Source organism: Lactuca sativa, chromosome 9 (assembly GCF_002870075.4).
Source record: "Lactuca sativa cultivar Salinas chromosome 9, Lsat_Salinas_v11, whole genome shotgun sequence".
Classification (NCBI taxonomy): Eukaryota; Viridiplantae; Streptophyta; class Magnoliopsida; order Asterales; family Asteraceae; genus Lactuca; species Lactuca sativa.
The window spans coordinates 40,903,518-40,923,667 of NC_056631.2; the positions used below are offsets into that span (position 1 = coordinate 40,903,518).

Below are 20,150 nucleotides of genomic sequence, written 5' to 3' on the forward strand. Positions count from 1 at the left end.
CTGGTTGCAAGGCAGTTCTATCAAATCTAAAATTGGATTTTTAGGGTAGTTTTATCTTCTCTGGTTGCTGGGAGATTTGGCTTGCTAGAAATGCATCTGTTCATGATTCAGTTGCTATGTCTTCTTCATCTATTATCAATAAAGTCAAGCACTGGTGTAAGGATATATTGCATTGCAGCTTCATTTTAGAAAGGCATTTTAAAGTTCTCACTTTTTCCTTTGTAGACTGAGAGATCCACTAAGTAGGTATCTCGCTAGTGTCAAAATGAGACTTTCACTCTTTCATTCTATGAGGACCCTTCAATGGAAAAAGTTTCTATCTCATAGAGTATAGGGGCAAGTTGAAATCGTATTGATGCTTTTAAGGCTTTCAGCATCAAGTCAGCGAGGACTCACTCACTTACTCCTTATCTAATACTTTCTTCTATCTACTGAATTAAAAAGGCGGCCCACCGCACCGGGATATAAGATAAGAGACAGCTGTTGTACTACTTGACTGGTAAGAAAGAGCTTCCGTAAGAACTGGAAGACTCTTGTATGTACGGTAACCCTATCTTCCGCTACTGGTGGACTGTTGCACATAAAGGCTGACACACCTATAACGTTCGTAACTGGCCTCCTCAGTTGTGTATCGATCGAAAATTGGGGCGACACAGCCCCCAAACAAGGGAGTGGTTACGTTCAATATGTCCCCCTTATTCCCGACATGCTATGGTGCCCCGGGGTGGGTAGGAGCGGGTCGAGTCCGCATCGCCGCGGAGCAACAGCTGCGTCCGGATCTGATCTATCTACTCGTCAATTCATTCAGTGACTTCACGGTCGCCAAAGAAGCCCCAAGAAGCATCAAACATTTCCGATGAGATCCATGGAGCCTGTCGGGCTCCTTCCCCCCAAAAAAGAAACTATATGTGAGAGTTTCCCTTCATACAGCTCAAATCATTCTCAGATGTCCCGAGAGGCATCCTTTCCTTGCTTGTTGGGTTGGTTCACGTGCACGCAAATGAGCACCGGCCGCAATAGCAGGAAACTATGACCAATAGAGTCAAACACTTAGTTACATCCGCACGCAAAAGGAATGTGGTTCTGGTTGAGGCTTTCTTTTCCTTATTAGTAAACGGGGCTAGGGACGTTCGCGGAGTTCGTACCTTCCGTACCACCGAAAGGTCGTTCTTGGGCGGATCCCTCTCCTAAACATAAGGGATAGGGATCCTAGGGCCAAGCCTACCATATAAAAAGGGTCGTAGAAAAAGAACCCGGCCACCTATTTCATTCGGCGTTCCGAGGCAGCGGCCCGACCGATTCGACCTACTTTTGCTTTTAGATAACAAGAAGGCGAGGTTCTTTGCAAAAAAATAGTCCCACCCAAATAGGTGGAACTGAACGGAACACATTGATTTCTTTTCTCTATTGGATGAAACTACCCCTGTTATGAACGTGTCTCCAGCCTTCATCTCCCGATTTCTAGCTATACATACCTAATACATGATTATTAGATAATCATTCCAGCCCATTTCGATTCACATCAACCTCAATTTCTCATCATTGCATTTGACTTCATCATCTAGGTACGATTTTTTTAAAACTTCTTCTCTACTTACCCGATCGATTTTAATTTTCCTTGTCTACTATTGACCTGTATATGTTAGTTATTACTTGATTTCTTGATAATCAATTTATTGAATTATTGATTTCTAGATATACAACTTCTTGGTAAAGATTTATGGTTTATTGATTTCTTGATAAATGACAAATTCTTAGTTAGCAGTAATCGATATATGTATGTTACAAAATTTCTTGATTTCTTTGAAATGATTGATTTTTTAGTTCATGTTAAAACCAGACCTTAGTTCTTTTTCTTCTTTTCTTATACCCATTCTTTTTTTCTCATGCCATTGGTTGTTTTGCTTCTTTGCTATGGTGGTTGGTGTCGAAGGGAAGGTTATGGTCTCTTATAAGCAAAAAGTGTTGCAGTAATTATAGATGATGGTTTCATCTTTTTGGTTTTATTTTACAAATTAAGTGTGTTAGTGTTTTTCATGTCTTGGTATATTGTAGATTTCTTCATTGCTCTAGTCAAGTTTTTTGTGTCTGTTTTTTTTTCAACATTTCTTAACATTAGATTTTGTTGCTAATGGGGGTGTTTAACATTGAGGTTTAATTAAGTTCAATTCCATAAAATCGTATATTTTTATGTGGGTGAAGTTGATGTTTTCACAAACCACTAAACCCTTCTCAATTCTTGATACTATTCAATTTAGGAATTGTAGACATATGTTCCAAAGACTAGTGTTGATCGATCAATCAAAGGTAAGGAATTGTGAATAATCATTTACCTTAAATATGGACCAATTTAGACTAATTCCCGCATATGTAACTATATATTCTTTAACATCACTCTTTTACAAAGTGCAACAATCATCACAAGCCTCACCCTTTGAGCTTCCTTAACAATGTACATAATGTAGCATGAGAATAAACGAAAATGAAACTGTAAATAACACAAAATTTGCTTATGACTCTTTGTTCTAGAAAACGAAATACAACACTTGTATAAAAGAAAACCGAATGATGAGTCTCAATGTGCAAGTAATACATCCTATGTTAATTTGATTATTTATTCCATTTTTGAACGAAATTTCTCCTAAGGTTTATAACTACCTGTAATGAAAATCCTTTTGTTTTATGTGGTGGTTTAATCTGTAATGCTTGTGAGGTTAGTATAGATGCATGGTGGATTCCAATTCTGTGCGGTTGTTTACAAATGATCTTATGGAAAAAGAATACTAGAGTCTTATCTTTACTCTCTAGTCATCTAACCTTCTCAGTTAGAGTCAATTACACGAATGGTCCCAATGCTTTAGGGTAAATTACACGCCTTCACCTTCCCGCGATCCTCGGAGGTACCTGAAACATAATCCAAAACTGTAAGCCCAAAGCTTAGTGAGTTTTCCCTAAAATACCACCACAACAAATAATCATAGATAACACAACAACAACATGCATATAGACCCTTTAACATGTTTGGACCGCCACATCGGGCCTTCAGCCTGGACTGTTCTCCAAGCCTTCATTATGACTCGTCTGCCTCATAGGCCTTCAGTCTATCCGGAACGCCTTGGGTTTGTTGGCCTTCAGCACAAAGCAGGACCGCCTCAACCCAACCATACACACATGTAAACATATACATAACTCGTAAACATATAATAAATTATTAGACAAACAGACAAATCTTACATATCAATAAGCATAACATTATCCTATTTACGAGGATACAGATCTAACAGATCACCATAATACTCAATCAGGCAATAATCAGGATAATCAATCCAAAAGGGCCGACCTTGGTGCCTTCGACCCAACTAGTATAGTGAAGAACACTCACCTCACAAGCTACACATATCTGACAAGGCCCGACTCCGAATCTCATCTTTCTACTCAATGCCAACAACCACTAATTGACCAATTTCCATCAAAGTCCCAAAATACCCAAAGTAACTTTAAGGTCAAACATATCCAAAAGGTTAAGAGGTCAATAAAAGTCAGCTCAGCTTGACTGCTACGTCGTGGTACCCTTTACAACGTCGTGGTACCCTTGTACCACGTCGTGGTACTGGATACGACAAAACAGTCAAAAACCACCCCGCCACCACATCGCGGTGGCCTTGCCACGTCGTGGTTACAGGGTTTTCAGAAGCTTACTACATTCAGCCACCTCATTTGATTCCAAAAGGTCTCCAACTTAGATCTGGTCCAAAATAGGGTCTATATGGATAAAGTTTCCAACTTTATTCAATAGAACCCTCCAAATGCATATATCTCGACTTTTAAAGTCTAAAACACTTCATGGCTTCACCAATAATCGTCCAAACCGTGGGGTTACTTGACCAAAAGCTACAAGAGAGTCTCTAACACCATAAAAGCCGGTGCTTCTCAGACATGCATGTCTTGAACTCTTATTAGGTCAAAATAGGGCAAAATGGCCAAGATTTCATGGATGACCTTCAAACTCAATTCTAGACTATATCCAAAGAGCCAGATGCTCCGAATGGCCTAGTGACTCATAAAGTTGCAAGCTTTATGAAGTTCAAGGACCCAAGGCAACAAGGCCTAGAGAAAGAAAGGGAAAAATACATAGATCTACTCATAAACTCATCAAGATGAAGACTTTATACCTCCTTGAGATGCTAAAGGAAATTGAACTTCTAGATCTTCTTTGCATTGGACTCCCAATGGGGTCTTCCACTACCTTTTCCTTCACAAGCACCAAAAACTCATACTTTTAACGCTAAAAATAACAAAATGGCTCTAGGGTTTGCAAGGGACGATTTTTGAGAGATAGAGGCTGATGGGAGAAGCCTATAAGGGGGCTAAGGATCTTTAAATAGGGCTCAGCCCTTAAAATTTAGGCTTTCCCCAACAGTTACTACCACATCGTGGTGGTTCATTAAATCCCGCGACCCAAAGCTCACCGCCACTTCGTGGTGAGGCTTCACCGCGCCGTGGTTTCCAAAGAAGATTACTATACATACTCGAAAATAATACCATACTTGAAACCCGATGTTACATGATGGTTTAATGACCATTGAGGAACAAGTTGCCAAATTCCTAAACATATTAGCACACCACAAAAAAAAATATGTATTCAAGTTAGACATTATTGGTCAGGGAAACAGTAAGTCGGTGTTTTCATCGTTCTTTAGATGCTTTAATGAGTTTGCATTATATATTATTTGTCAACCCAACGCATGTTGCAAATGATTGCATAGACACCCGATGTAAGTGGTTCCATGTAACCATTATAACATTATTATGATATATTATAAAATTTAGGTTTTTAACTAACAATACATTAAAATTTTATTTATATGGTCGTCTAGGAGAAATTAATGGAACTTATACCGAAGTTAGTGTCCTTGACTCAGATAAACCAAGGTCTCGAGCAAGAAAGGATAATATATCAATGAATGTATTAGGTTTTTGCAAATCATGACATGAATTTTGTCTATGTCTTAGCTAGTTGGGAAGGTTAGACTACCGATTAATACCTTTTACTTTTTATATTATATGTACTATTATTTGGCTGATGGATGTTATATCAATGGTGAAGGGTTTTTGGCACCAAATAGAGGTACTAGGTATCATTTACGGGAATGGGAAGGAAGTACACATGCTCCTACAAATAAGGAGGAATACTTTAACATGAAACACTCACAAGCGAGAAATGTTATTGAGTGGTGTTTTGGTCTACTAAAGAGTTGTTGGGTCTATATTAATAAGTCCTTCATTTTTTCCAATAAGAATTCAAGGGAGAATAGTCATAGCATGTGCTTTACTGCATAACTTTATTAGGAAACACATGGCTCTGGATCCAGAGGAAAACACGTCAAACACTGTTGAAGATATACCTATCAGGAAAGAGCAACCAAATTAATCAATTTCAAATTGTCGATGTTGTTGAATCAAGTAACAAATGGACTCAATGGAAGGGTGATTTAGCCCAAGAAATGTTTGATTCTCAATGTCAACCAGATCTTATTAGATTTTTTTTTTTAATTTTAGAACTTTTATTTATAAGTTTGTTATTTGTAATTGTTATGGACGTCAACAAATTTGAATTTTGTGTATTTTTTTTTTTATTAATTTTAACCGGATTAATTGTTTTAATATTTTCCATTTTTATATATTTACATTTTTTATGTATAATATGTCAAAAGCAAATAACAAATCATGTAGATAGGTATCAACGGACTCACGAAGAAGAGGATGCGTTGATTACCATCCTTCAAGACACTATTGTCATCGGCAATAGAGGTGATAACGGAAGCTTTAGGCCTGGAACCTATGATCAAGTCGTTTTAAAGTTGCGGGACAAAGTCATTGGTATTAATATAACAACAAAGCATGTGCAAAACAATATCAAAAGTCTAAAGGTTAAATTTTATGTTGCATATGATATGCATAATTCAAACGGGTTTGGTTAGGATGATGCTCACAAATGTGTAGTAGTCGATTCTTCTAAGATATTAGATGAATATCTAAGGTTAGTGATTATATATATTATCTGTCTGCATATCTAAGTATTAACTATATGGTTTTACCCTAACTTTGTTTGTTTTACTAGAAACATCCAAACAAGAACTATGTCACGAATAAACCATTCTCTGCATACGAGCAACTGACAAATGTTTTGGTAAAGATCGAGCTACAAGTTGTATCGTTGAATCGTTTGTTGATGCGACAAAAAAAAAAAGATAACGAAGAAAGAGAAAATTTTCCATCGCCTTGTAATATTCAAAACACTGCAACTTCCTCTCATCAGAATCCGAAAGACTCGATGCAAAATAAAAAGAGAAAGTGACATCTAAAGAAATAACACAGATAATTGAAAAGGAGCTCGTTACCAATTCCGAGGAAATATAGAAAATGACTAGGTCTATTGTGTTTTGTACTAATGGTTAAAAATCATATATGAAGAGTTGAAGACCATGAAGTTGTCTCCTTGAGAAATCATGTATGTTTTTTTAAAAGTTTAATAAAAACTTGAATTTATTACCAATGTGGAATGGTTTGGACTTAGCTATCAAACTACTTTTTGCGAATACAATATTGGAAAAAGATAATTGAAATTTGTTATTTTTATATTTGAAATTATTGATTTTAGAAACCATTTGGGTTTAGAACTTTGTTAATTTTGAAGCAATTTTGATTATTTGATATTATAATTTTTTTAATATGAGAATTTTAAATAATTTTTTTACTAAAAATGTTAATTTGCAAGTTATGTATGTTAAATAGAGTTATTATTAATATTTATTGTAAAAGGGTAATGTGGTTATTTTTACCAAAAGCTACAGCAAGGGAGAATTTACATGCATTATAGGTTTTTCCCATGAGCCACCTTAAATTCCAAATCTTATAATAAGTTATATAGGACAAAATTTAAGAGCCACCTTGAAATATTTTAGGACCTATATTAGATAAAATAGGTGATCTAGTTAATTGATTTATAAGCTTATTTATACCTAACCCACATGGTCATTGGAATAAAAACTATCTCATTTTTGTTATCTATAAAAAAAAAGTGATGGAAAGGTTCCACATGGTCATTGGAATAAAAACTATCTCATTTTTGTTATCTATAAAAAAAGTGATGGAAAGGTTTATTATGGAATGTTTAAGTAGTAAAGCTTTCTACCTCCCACTCCAACATTGCTGAGTGGAATTATTAAGGAAAAAAAAAAAATCCAAGACTTATTTTCTTTCTAAGTTTAAATTAGTTTTAGTCCTTTAATATTATTTTTTGCATGTTGGACTGATTTTTATCGGTCTAACTTGATCTAGTCCGAAAAAGGACCATTTTTAGGTTGAATTAGTTTGAGTTGGATCGAGTTTTAAAGATTTCCGATTTTCTTGGCCAAGTAGGCAAAACTCGCCTCAATAGAAGGTTAAGTCCAAGTAATTTGCGGAGTACTTGAGCGAGTTATCCTATTTTTACAGCACTACATACGACCCGACCCATAACTAGTAATTTTAACTATTTCATTTTTCTCGGTTTCACTTAAATAGGAACCACATGGTTTTTTGTTTTAGACTTGCCATTGTGGTTTACAAATTATTTTTTATATCCAGTCCAACCATATTCGGTCCAGTCCAGTCCAGTCCAGTCCGATTTTGTTCCACCCAGTTCATCAGTCCAACAGTACCTTAACAATGTATATTATATAATCATTTAATTAGCTATTTTTCACACCAAAAAACCATTTGAAGGCTACAATCCATTAATGTCCTATTTGTTGAATCCCTCGGTAAAAGATTGTTTTCTCGGTAAATCCTCCTTAATGTCCTATATGCTGAATAATCAAAATAAATTTCATTTACATCCTAGATCTGCTTAGAATCCTTTGTTATATGCCCAAATTTTGCTTGAGAATTTATCGGTAGCTAATTCCGTCGTTGAAACCAAGTTGAGAACGTCCCAGTTTAATAATTTACACAATCAATATTTTATTATTATGTTTTGACTTTATATAATTTTATATGTTCTAAAAATTTCCAGCTACTTTACTAAAGGGACACATAAAAATAAAAAATACAAGTTTCAACTAATAGCTAGTTTGCGGAAGAGGTCCTTATATATGTTGTTACTAAAGAGTTTTTCAAAGTGATAATGATTCGATCCAATTAGGTTTCTCATGCATTTTGTTAATATTCTCTGCGTGTTATTTTGTGTATCCAGCAGTTTTTTGAGATTGATAAGGATAAACATAAATTATTTATTTTATTTTGAATAAATTTAAAATTTAAACAGAGGATAGTCTATTTATTTTTTTTAATAATATGACAGGTTTGTACTTATGTTAATAATATATTAATATAGATATAGATGGATTGGAAGATAAACAAGGAAAATATGGAGTTGGCATAATTTAGAGAGGCATCAATAATTATCCCGTATTTCATTCTAGAATCATCCCTGTGGTTAATTCGTAACTATATATATAATCATCGTTGATATTAAAAGAATACAAGCTGATTGAGAGAAAGAATTAATAGCAGGAGTACGTATAGTGGTGCTCGAAGGCATATATTGAAGTTTCTGTAAACTTGCGGTATATATAATATAACTTCGGCTCTAGATTTCAAGTATACATGTAGTCATTAATGGGTAATTTGAACGTATTGAATGTTAAGATGAATTAACGTAACCTGATTCGACCATATAAAATCACGATCCAAAAATCGATTTTAGTGATGTGTTTGTATTGATCATCTGAAAGTAAGTAGAGTTTAACATGCATTCGGTAGTTTTAATTAATAGTATTTGAGTTAATAACATTATTAAACAAATTATGCATAAAACTGTTTGGTATCGATAAATACATGATATTGGATATTGTTGAATGTTGATTTCTTCTTTTGATATTGTTTACTTGATCAGAGCAATGGGAAACGAAACATCAATACCACTGAAAGTATTTGTTGATGATAAGAAGAAAAAGGTGATGTTTGCAGAAGCTGAGGAAGACTTTGTGGAAATCCTCTTCAGTTTTCTCACTTTGCCTCTTGGAACAATCGCAAGACAGCTCTCAAGAATATTTCCAGGGGACTCGACGTATACAAAACTTGGAAGCTTGACTTCTCTCCATGAAAGTGTTGTGAATTTAAATATAACACATTTCTCAAGCCTTGAATCTAAGGGTTCCCTAGTTCATACAATAAATTCATCAGCTCATCTTTGTGAAAAACTTAAAGTAAATCTGAATCATGATCAAAGGGCGCCGCATGAGGAAATTTTTCTCAAAAAGAAGGCCAAGTTCATCATTACTGATGATCTCAATGTAGTACCTATTGTGCTTGATAAAAGCATTGAGCTTCTTAATTCTCTTGGTGTTGACTACATTGATGAACTACAGGAGAAAACCGTGAACTTTGGCTTAAAAGAGGTAATTAAGCTTTTTATATATAATAATGGAATAGTTCAAAAGTTATCGTTTAGTTTTAATAGATAATTCACTATTCAAATTATTATTTCAGTTCATACATCTACTGAAGTGGTCACTATTTACGAATAATTCTTTAACAAATTGTGTGTTGGGGGGAAGAAAGCCAAGTTCATCGTTCTTCACAAACTCTACATTAACAATTCCCAGTACTACCTCTGGCCAGATTCAGACTCAGAATATAAAATTACTTATACAAAAATCAAAGAAGAAGGTATTATGTGCACAAGTGGAGAATCATTTTGTGGAACTTCTTTTTAGCTTCTTAACTATCCCATTTGGTGCATATGAACGTTTAACAAAGGATATTGGTTCATCTCCATTAATGGGTATAAGTAATCTTTACAATAGTATTTCAAGTTTGGGAGAATACTTGACATCTGAGGATGTGAAGACGATGTTACTTTGCCCAAAGATTGCAGAAAGATATGCTTGTGTGACTGACTTGCTGCCGATTTATGAAGTAAATAAACGCCAAGGTTCTTTCCTTAAAAAAGAACAAACAGCAATATTCATGGTTTCCAATGATTTGAAAGTAACAACGTGTCCATCAATAGCTACAATTTCAAAGTTTAACACACATGGTGTTCCTATCCATGATATGGAGCTTCTTGAATTGAGCATTGGTGAACAAGAGGTAAATATTAATAAATCCTTTTAAGTTAATTAAAACAATTTACATGCATGAGCATGACACCTTTTGCTTTGATTATGCTCACAGGCACTTTTACTTCTCAAGGCATCTCTAACGTCAAGATCAGCTTTAACTGATTGGTTCAGGGCATTACTATCTATGAAGAAATTAAAGGTAAAAAAGCATCACTTTTTTGGACACACTACAACTAGCTATTATCCCTCTTCTTCATTAGGTGAGAAAATTAGAATTGTTATTGCTTTTACTGATCAATTTGAAGAAGAGATAATGGATCATTCTAAGCTTGCTATTTAACAGTTTAACTTTTCATTTGTTAAAACTTAAGCATGTTGCTTCTATTAATTTGGTTCATTAATTAGTATTCATTTTCTCCATATATATATATATATATATATATATATATATATATATATATATATATATATATATATATATATATATATATATATATATATATATATATATATATATATATATTTACAATTGTTGATAACAACAGTTTTTGTATTGTAGGATCTTGTGCCAAACAATGATTTTGGTGTAGATGGAGGAAGCATGTCGGAAGAAGAAGTTGGTTCCAATTCAGAAGTAGAAAGTCATAGTGACAAATTATCCGTGGCTGGAGATGCTGGAAGGGAGTCAGAAGAAGAAGCTGTGTTGATTTCAGAAGAAGAAAATCGTAGTGATGCATTATCCGTCATATCGTTCGATTAGATATTTGGGTTCATAGTATCTATTTTAATTAAGCTTATTGCTACTATTTTAAACTCTATATGACTTTTGAAAGGATGAATCTGGATTTTTTTTATGTCATCTTTCTGGTTGGATAGAAAAACGAAGAAAATGATTGACTAGATAGTGGAATAGAATAGTTTGGTTAACCTATAAGGAATGGAATGAGTTTTTATATAATTTTTATATTATTAATTGATTAATTCACAATATAATATAAAGTTCATACAAAAGAAACTAGCTTAATGAGCTCAGCAAATCATTGCATACATGACCGACCCACGATACTAGAAATAGGGAAGCGTGGACCTATAAGGTTGAAGTGTGTGGTAATATCTTTGTCTACCAAAATTTGGTGTCGAATAGGTGTTACATAAGTTTTGGTCATACACTTATCGTTCACAAAAAGCCCATGACACCGTTCGGCATACCATCTTGGTATCATGCATACTAAATCAATAAAAGATTTTACTAATATATACCTCTTGTCTTACGGGCTGTTGAATAGTTGTTGATTGAGTTAGATCTGATCGAGTCAGATGTCTTGACTTGACTGAATCTACATATGAAACTATGTTTGATTAATTATGAGCCTGACTGTGATGAATGATAAAAATGATCATTTTACCCTTCTATTCTATATATATATGACACTTAGTTTAAACAAATGATTTTTTTCCTTTTAATATATTCAAAGATAAATTTCAATACATGACCAACCAAATCAAATCAAAATGATAATTGCATATCTAGTTTTTTTGTTTGTTTGTTTTAGTTTTTATACAAAATTGTTGTTTTTTCAAATTTGGCCATAATGCCCATCCTTAATCCAAAACAACCTCCTGGTACATTTGGAAGCAATGCAAATTTTAGCCATTCCTGAAAAAAAACCATTTCCTCTTGAAAATTTTCGAGTTTTCTGACAACCTCCAAAAGATCAATTCTTTATGGTAATTTACCCAAAACTTAAAGTAAAAACTAGTCTTCACATTTTTCAAATATTTTTTCATGTTTGTTTTATTGACCAGATGCCATAACGGATTCAAAAACCAAACTACATACACACAATCGCATGAAAACTGAAATTCTAAAATCGAACAATTTCTATGGCCATTGATTTTTTTTCTAAGTTAAGTATTCACTATAATTCAACCATAGATTCACCTTTGTGATTTTTCCAAGGGATGTTCATTCTCCATTGCTTTCTGTTTTCGCCCACTCATCCATCCTATCTATCAAACCAAATAATATATCGGCTATAGCCAAAATTACTTATGCAAAATCAAGCGAATATAATGACATGATTCTTTTAAGATAAAAGTACTCACTTTCGGTTCCAACCCTACAAAAAATAAAACAAAAATAATGATAGAAGCCACTGGTGGGATGTCAAGTCCACCAAACAAATTACATCCTTTGTTTGCAAATAAAACGTAATATAATCGTAAAAAGGGGTATTAATCATCGGGAAAATGGTTGTATTCAATTACCAATGCAATCCAAAAGAACTAGTGTAAATAAACTAACTAACTACAGTTAAACTAAGGGGGTGGGGGGGTGGGGGGGGGGAGTGTTATGATTGCTTGAAAACTAGAAGACTTGAATAACTAGAAAACTTGCAATTAAGCAAGGTGATGAGATGCTCAACTATTGGAGAGAATTGGTTAACCAAGACAATTCAACACAATGAACATTTATGTGTTTATCATTAGGATTTAATATGAAGCTTATCATTCATCTTAAATTGGTTATAGCAGTCATGAAGCATTATATGTCAAGATTCCTCATAAGTTGTATGGAGGTTGGGGAAGCCCACAACAAACCTTCTTAATCAAAATCAACGATCCAATTGAAGCAATTGAACCCAATAAGTTGATTAGCCTTAAGAATGAAGGAATCCCCAATTCCTAAAGGATGTCAATGCTTACACATCCATAAAGGAGTTATGATTCATAAGCTAGAGATGATTTCTACCATCATAAAGCCCTTAATCTAAGTAAATTCAATGATTCAATGCTAAACCAAAGATATAAACCAACAATTGATTATTAAAGTACCAAGATCATGATCAAAGCATTAAACAAACATAGGAAATATGAACTAGAATAACAGACATAAGATAAATGATAAATAAGCATAAATCCTTCAAAAACCCACAAACATTCAAAGGTTTTAGCCAATGTCTACCAAAATAAAGGATTTAGCCACTCATGGCAATAGAATAACAATCACAAAAGTCTAATTGCATAAAGAAACTACTAATAGCTTGGAAAGATGAAAAAGAAATGAGTCTTTAGCTCAAAAACCGCCCTCTCCTGGTCTCCAATGGTGTAAAATCAAAGTCATTACTGATAGATCCAATCCCCCAAGGTAAATGGTAAGCCAAATGACCAAAATGCCCAAAACTGGGCAGTTGCGCGGGTACCCGCGCACATGAGAATCTACCTGTGCAAATATTGTTGGAATGTTATTGACTAATTTTTCCTCTACTACACCATTCCACTACCCAAAATTCCCTTGGTCCCCCTCCATATCCCACATGAAATTAACCAATCATCTTTTAGCTTCAAATATGGATGCTCCAAGCCCAAAATAATAATCCATGACCTATCTTCACAAGCCCACTTCATCCAAGTCTTTAGCTTTTTAAGCCGAAATCTCCTTTAATGGATCTGCAAAGCCCAATAATGCCTTGGAAGCCCACTAGGCCCATTTCAAGCTAATCCACAACCGCAACAAACTCCAAAACTCTACAAAATACCTCATGCAAAATAAAAAGTCCCAGGTACAATCCATGATAAAGAAAATAAATAAAATACAATGCAATAATGATAAAAAAGCTAAAATAATAAAATAAACTAATAAAAATAAGGAAATAAAATAAGCTATCAGCCACGTAAATCAGAAGCAAGGTGAAACAAAAACCTTGGAGAAATAAGAAGCTTTGGAGAACCGATGTTGGAGAGGAAAAATATGGTGAAGCTGATTTCGATGAGGCTGAAGTTGGTGATGCAGAGACCAGTGAGGTAGAAGTTGATGATGTCCGAACCGACGATGGTGAAAAAGTCAATGATGAAAATGTCGTTCAAGGGGGAGGGAATGTCCCTCAAGGCGTGTTAGGGCCATGAAAAAGAGAGTTTTCTTGGAAATTAATTCAATCAGTGTATTCGGTTGATCCAGTAAGACTCTTGCAACTCTTTTTACTCTTCTTACTCGGCCAAAAGCTCAAAATTACATCATCAAACAGGTTGATTAACCAAACCAGACCTCACCTTTTACTTGACTCAGTAAAATAACCTGATATTTTTTAGACAAAATTGCAAGAATGGTCCCTATGGTATGCCAGAACTAGCATGTTTGGGCCAAAACAGTTTTGACTAGCATCAATGGTCCAAAAGTTTCATTTTCTTGCAAGTTTGGTCCAATTTGGTTTGAATTTTTTTGTAAAGACGATTTTGCCATTATTATTTAATTTTCAATTTTCTTTCTATTACCACCAATTTAAAAACAATTAAAATAATCTCTCTCTCTCTCTCTTAGACGCCATTCTCTTGCACCAACACCGACTGATGAACTCTATGAAGATTAACTCCAAATTCTTCCCCATCGACTGTCGGTTTAGGGAAAAGCTGGAAAGGGTAATGGAGAGCAAAATAAACCAAAATCAGAAACAAAACTCAAACAAGATTATGGAAAATCAAAGTAGTGGCTCCGATGAAATCTAAGGAATGAAGATGTGGGAACAATATTCGGAACCAGATCATAGTTTGCATCTGTTGGTGGCTAACAATTTGATATCGGAGTAGTGGGAAATCAAATATGTTTGCATCTTCACTGCCGCCTGAATCGATTTTTAAGTGACAGTCGAACCCAAAAATCATTTTTTTTTCGAATCAGATGAACTGCCATTCACCACCACCAAAATTGATTTTATGTGTGAAACTCAAACCAAAACAAAAAAGATCCATATTCCAAACAGAAGGAAGAGAGGGTTGTTGAGAGGAGATGAAATCGACTTTGATGATCTTTTTCCCCAATCCAGACCTAAGTTTGTGTGTCAATTTCCAGATCTTCCTCTGTCATCGTCAACTTACAGAATATCTAAATCAGAGTGCTCCGATCACCTCCATTAATGTCATTTGCGTGTCCTTCTTTCTTTTTTCAATCTCGATTGCGGGTCACACTTAAGAGGACGATTAAATCGACCCCTTATTTTTTTTTCCTTTTTTTTGTTCGATCGCAGACGACACCTCTCTATTTAATCACAGCCGCTCATTCTTCAACCCTCTTCTTTTTTTAGTTGCAGTTTGATCAGAAGATAAATGGAAGAACAAGGCAGATGGGGATGATGGGTTCTCGACGGTGGTGATTTTTTATTGTGGGTTGAAGCTGATTATGATGGTGATTGTATGAAGGCTTGATTTTTCTGGGCACAATTGGTGATTTTTGATGGCTTGGCGGTGGTTATGGTGGTAACTGAATGATCTGCTTCGATAGAGAAAGGAAGGGAGTACCGGGCGTTCTTCATATTCTTAAAGGTGGATCTTTATGTTTGTGTGTGAAATGAGAGAGAGAGAGAGAGAGAGAGAGAGAGAGAGAGGTAATTTATTTTTGTTTATTTTAATTGTTTTAAAAATGCTGATAATAAAATAAAAATGAAAAATTAAATAATAAGGGCAAACTCATCTTTACAAAAAAAATTCAAATCAAATTGGACCAAACTTAGAAGAAAATGAAACTTTTGTACTATTCTTGCAATTTTGTCTATTTTTTAGGGTAGTCAAAATTTTTTCCTAAGTAGCATCACAACATAAAACAAAAATTGTCTAAAAAATTTACACTGCTGAATAAAATCCACCAATAAAAATATATACAAAATTCTCCCAATAAAAATTGCCAATAATTTTTATGTAATTAAACTGGTCATAGAATAATAAGTTACAATGTTTAGTTTTTCCGTGAAACCCATATTCAATCTTGTGAATCCAAATATGTATATTTTAATAAACTTAGTTTTTCCAGTGAAATCCATATTTAAATCTTGTGAATATGTATATTTTAATAAACTTTAATCGATTCTCTTAAAGGGTTGCCTTTTTTATTCGTGCCTTATATTTTATAAAAAAATTTAATCTAAATTTTATGTGGCTACCTTTTTTATTATTGTCCCAGCCCAGGCCCAAAACCTGTTCCGCTAGTTATACTTTGTGTTTTATATTGGTTTATTAGAGCTTTTTTAATTATTTAAATTAATGTAAAAATATTGAGGTTTCTGTAAGATGGTTTGTACTTGACGTTTCACAGCTTTGTACTAATAGTATTATAGATAAACAAGGAAATATGGAGTTGGAATTCTCATATATATCTTTCTAGAATCATCCTCTAAATTAAATCATGTCTTAGCTATAAAATCACCGTACGTAAGAGGGAAATTCGTTTTTTTAGCAAAAAGAAGCAGTCGTCGTGATTGGAGGGAGGCATTAAAGTTTCTATAACTTCGGCTCTAGATTTCAACTTTCACGTACGTACTTCTCTCTAGCTTGTTTATGTGCATGTATTAGTTGTTAGCGTTGCCTGATTAATCAATCATCAATTCATCATAAGACTGATGAACAGATTTTTTGTGGTGTGTTTGAGTTAACACATTTAATTATTGACAAACTCACAATCAGAAGCTCAAAATCAGGTTTAATGGCAGAATATTCACCCATCAAAGTTGGGTCTAGAAACCAAGATCGGAGTCAGATTGGGGTCTTAACATCTGTCTTCAATCTGTGTCACATCCCATTCTAATGTATATAAGCTTTCGATTCAAAGTTATGCTTAGTATTCATTTTAATGAAATATTGTAAAGTTTACAATTTAATAATTATGCCCAAAACCAGTTTGACCAAGACCAAAAAAAAAAGCCGCCTAGAATTAGACTAAGGGTTTTTTAGAGGCAAAAGATCTTTTTGGAAAAGTTACAAAAAGTCAGTTTTTCTGACTTTTCCAAAAAGTTGATTTTCCTTCTTTGTAAAATCCAAAAGTAGCTTTTAGAAGTCTTTTGTCAAACATCTTTTGCCTATGATTTTTTTTCTAAAAGGACTTTTGGCCATTCAAAAGATAAGTCAAACACCCCCTAATTTAATTTTGTTCACGTAGGATATAACGTCTTAAAACAAAAATATTGGGCTGAAAAATACTATTAAAAAAAAAATCAAAAGTTGTGGGCTAAGTTATAAGCCCGCAACAAAAGACAAACATGATCAGGATCCAGGCTGAGGCCCATTAATGGTTGGTAATCAGTTAATGACTTTTCAATCCGAATCTAATCAAATCTATTGAAAAGACCCCTAGCTAGAGCATTTTTATTAAATTGTTATGTTAAAACCGTTAATTTAAAAATAACAATATTTCGAAATTTTAAAAGTTATAGATTACATCTCCAGTTGTATAGTATATGCCTAATTTATTAGGATTTTTGGGCACTATTTTATTCAGGGAGTTAACGAGTTGTCTTAACTAACTGTATTTAATTTTGTTAACTGTTTATATTTAGGAAAGTTATAATCTATCTATACAATTTTATTGGTGCTTCCACCTACCTAGAGTTTGTTTTACATCATCCATGCGATATATATTTGGTTTATTCATGTCATTATTTTTGAAAGATTTGATGCAAATAACTGTTTGGTGTTTTGATAAGTACACGTATACGTATAATATAAACATTTATTAATTTTTCTAGCTATGATATTGTTAACATGATCAGACGTACTATGGGAACGAATGACAAATCAGTTCAACTGAAAGTGTATCTTGACAAAAAGAAGAAAAAGGTGAAGTTCGCTGTAGCAGACGAAGACTTTGTGGAAATCTTGTTTAGTTTTTTCACTTTGCCTCTTGGAACAATTGCAAAACTCTCAAGAAAATATTCTAATAATGATATAAAAGTTGGAAGCTTGACTTCTCTATATGGAAGTGTCGTGGATTTAAATTTACAACATTTCTCTAGCAAGAAGTGTAAAGATGGTCTGGTTAATCCAAGAAACTCATCACTTTCTCATTGCAAGAAGCTTAAAGTAAATCTTGATGAAACAAATCCCATGGATGATAATGTGGCTACTGATGATGTTGTGTTTCTCAAAAACAAGGGTAACTTCATCATTACCGATGATCTCAATGTGAAGCCTTTCATGCTTGATAAAAGCATCCAACTTTTAACTTCTCTTGGTGTTGAATCCATTAATTGTCTAGAAGAGAGAAAGATGCGTTTTGGCTTGGAAGAGGTAAGGTTTTGGTTAATATATTATATATATATCAGCGTTTGAATTTTTATAAAAAATTAGTATATCTTTTTAATATTATCCTATTTCAGTTCTCCAATCTACTTCTGTGGTCACTATCGACAAATAATCCTTTGACAAATCTGGTGCTCGGAGGAAATAAGAAGCCATGGACATCCCCATCGTGTCTTACAAATTCTACATTGATCGATATTACTTCAGCTAATTTGGTTTCAAGTAACTCTGGGAAGATGACTCAACCGATGAAATTACTGGTGCATAAAGCAAAGAAGAAGGTTCTATGTGCACAAGTTGAGCATCCTTTTGTGGAACTGCTCTTCAGCTTTCTAACAATCCCGTTAGGTAGTTTTGTACGTTTAACAAAGGAGATCGATGATGATTCATCTCCAGTTCAAGTGGGCATAATTAATTTGTACAACAGTATTTCATGTTTGGCTGATGAAAATCACTTGGAATCTGAGGATGTGAAGGCCATGTTACTTTGCCCAAAGATTGCAAATAGTTATCGTCGTGTCACTGAATTTCTGCCGATTTATGAAGTAAACAAAGACGCAGGTCGTTTCCTTAAAGAACACGCAAGAATATTCATAGTTTCTGACGACCTGGAAGTAACAATCTCTCAATCGATTGATATAATTTCAAAGTTCAACACACTTGGTGTTCATGTTGCTGATATGGAGGTTCTGGATGTAACCATTGGTGAACAAGAGGTAACGCTAGCTTAATTTCAACTTTGCATGTAGATAAGAGAGAAGGAACCTCCTCATATATTGATCAACGATAATTGTATTGGTTTAATATTGCATGACACGATACCTTTGTTTAATTATAAAATGCAGGCACTTTTGCTTCTCAAGGCTTCTCTCTCGTCAACGTCAGCTTTAACTGATTGCTTTGATCCATTTAGGAAGAAACCAAAGGTAAAATCATCGACTTGAAGCCCTAACATACTAACCCTCGTCTTTGGTGGGGAAATTGAATTTTAAAGTGTTGACAATAATTGTTTTCTGTTTATAGGATCATGTACCAAATATTGCTTTTGCTGAAGATGGTGGAAGCGATTCCGGGGAAGAAGTTGATTATTCAGGAGATGAAGTTGGTTTCACTTTAGAAGATGAAGATGATATTGATGGATCATTTGTAATTATAGATTTATAGATTTATAGTTTAAATACTTAAATTTGTAGTTACTATTTATGCTGGGTAAATGGCATAAAAAACACTATTTTTACACAGAAATTCGATTTTGACACCGTGTTACTTTTTATGTCAATTTTGACACCGTGTTTTCCAATTCGTTACAATTCTGACCACTTGACCGGTTAACCAGGTTACATGCTGACGTGGCATGATGACGTGTCAGTTTTAATGACGTGGCATACTGACATGATATGCTGACGTGTCAAAATTGATTTTTTTTCCACAAAAAACACTAAGTTTTCACTTTTTTTCGATTTTAACACTAAGTTTAATTTTTTATTTCAATTTTGACACTATGTTTTTTTTGTTCCAATCGAACATCATTTATCAATTTTTGTTCAATTTTGTCTATTTTCCATTTGAAACCGTATAAATATATTTTTTTATTACATTTTAAACCGTATAAACATATTTTTTTCGTTTAAAAACCACATTTTTATTTAAATACAAGGTGTTTTTTTTCTTACATTCAAAGCATTAGTTATATCATGAGAATCAAACTAACCATAAGCTTTTTCTAATAAGATGTAAAAATTTGATGGGTTGCAAACTTGATATCCAAATTTTGATAAACTACACGCCTATAAACCTTCAAACATATTTTAAAGTTGCATATTAATATAAAATATAATTTTTATATAGCTAATACATATTTATACATAAAAATATGGTTTGAGTGTAAAAAAAAATGTATTTATACAAAACTATGGTTTTTAAATGAAAAAAAAAAACATATTTATACGGTTTAAATGTATTAAAAAAATATTTATACGG

At 33.7% G+C, this 20,150-nt stretch overlaps 1 protein-coding gene across 1 annotated transcript; it reads left to right on the forward strand.

The window, feature by feature from the left end:
- The first annotated feature begins 16,285 nt into the window (after positions 1 to 16,285).
- Positions 16,286 to 19,371, forward strand: LOC111906739 (uncharacterized). Its single transcript, XM_023902510.2, has 5 exons — positions 16,286 to 16,408; positions 17,642 to 18,158; positions 18,248 to 18,886; positions 19,016 to 19,096; positions 19,194 to 19,371. The coding sequence occupies exons 2-5, from the start codon at positions 17,649 to 17,651 to the stop codon at positions 19,332 to 19,334; spliced, it is 1,371 nt and encodes a 456-aa protein (XP_023758278.2). The 5' UTR covers positions 16,286 to 16,408; positions 17,642 to 17,648; the 3' UTR covers positions 19,335 to 19,371.
- The last annotated feature ends 779 nt before the right edge of the window (positions 19,372 to 20,150 follow it).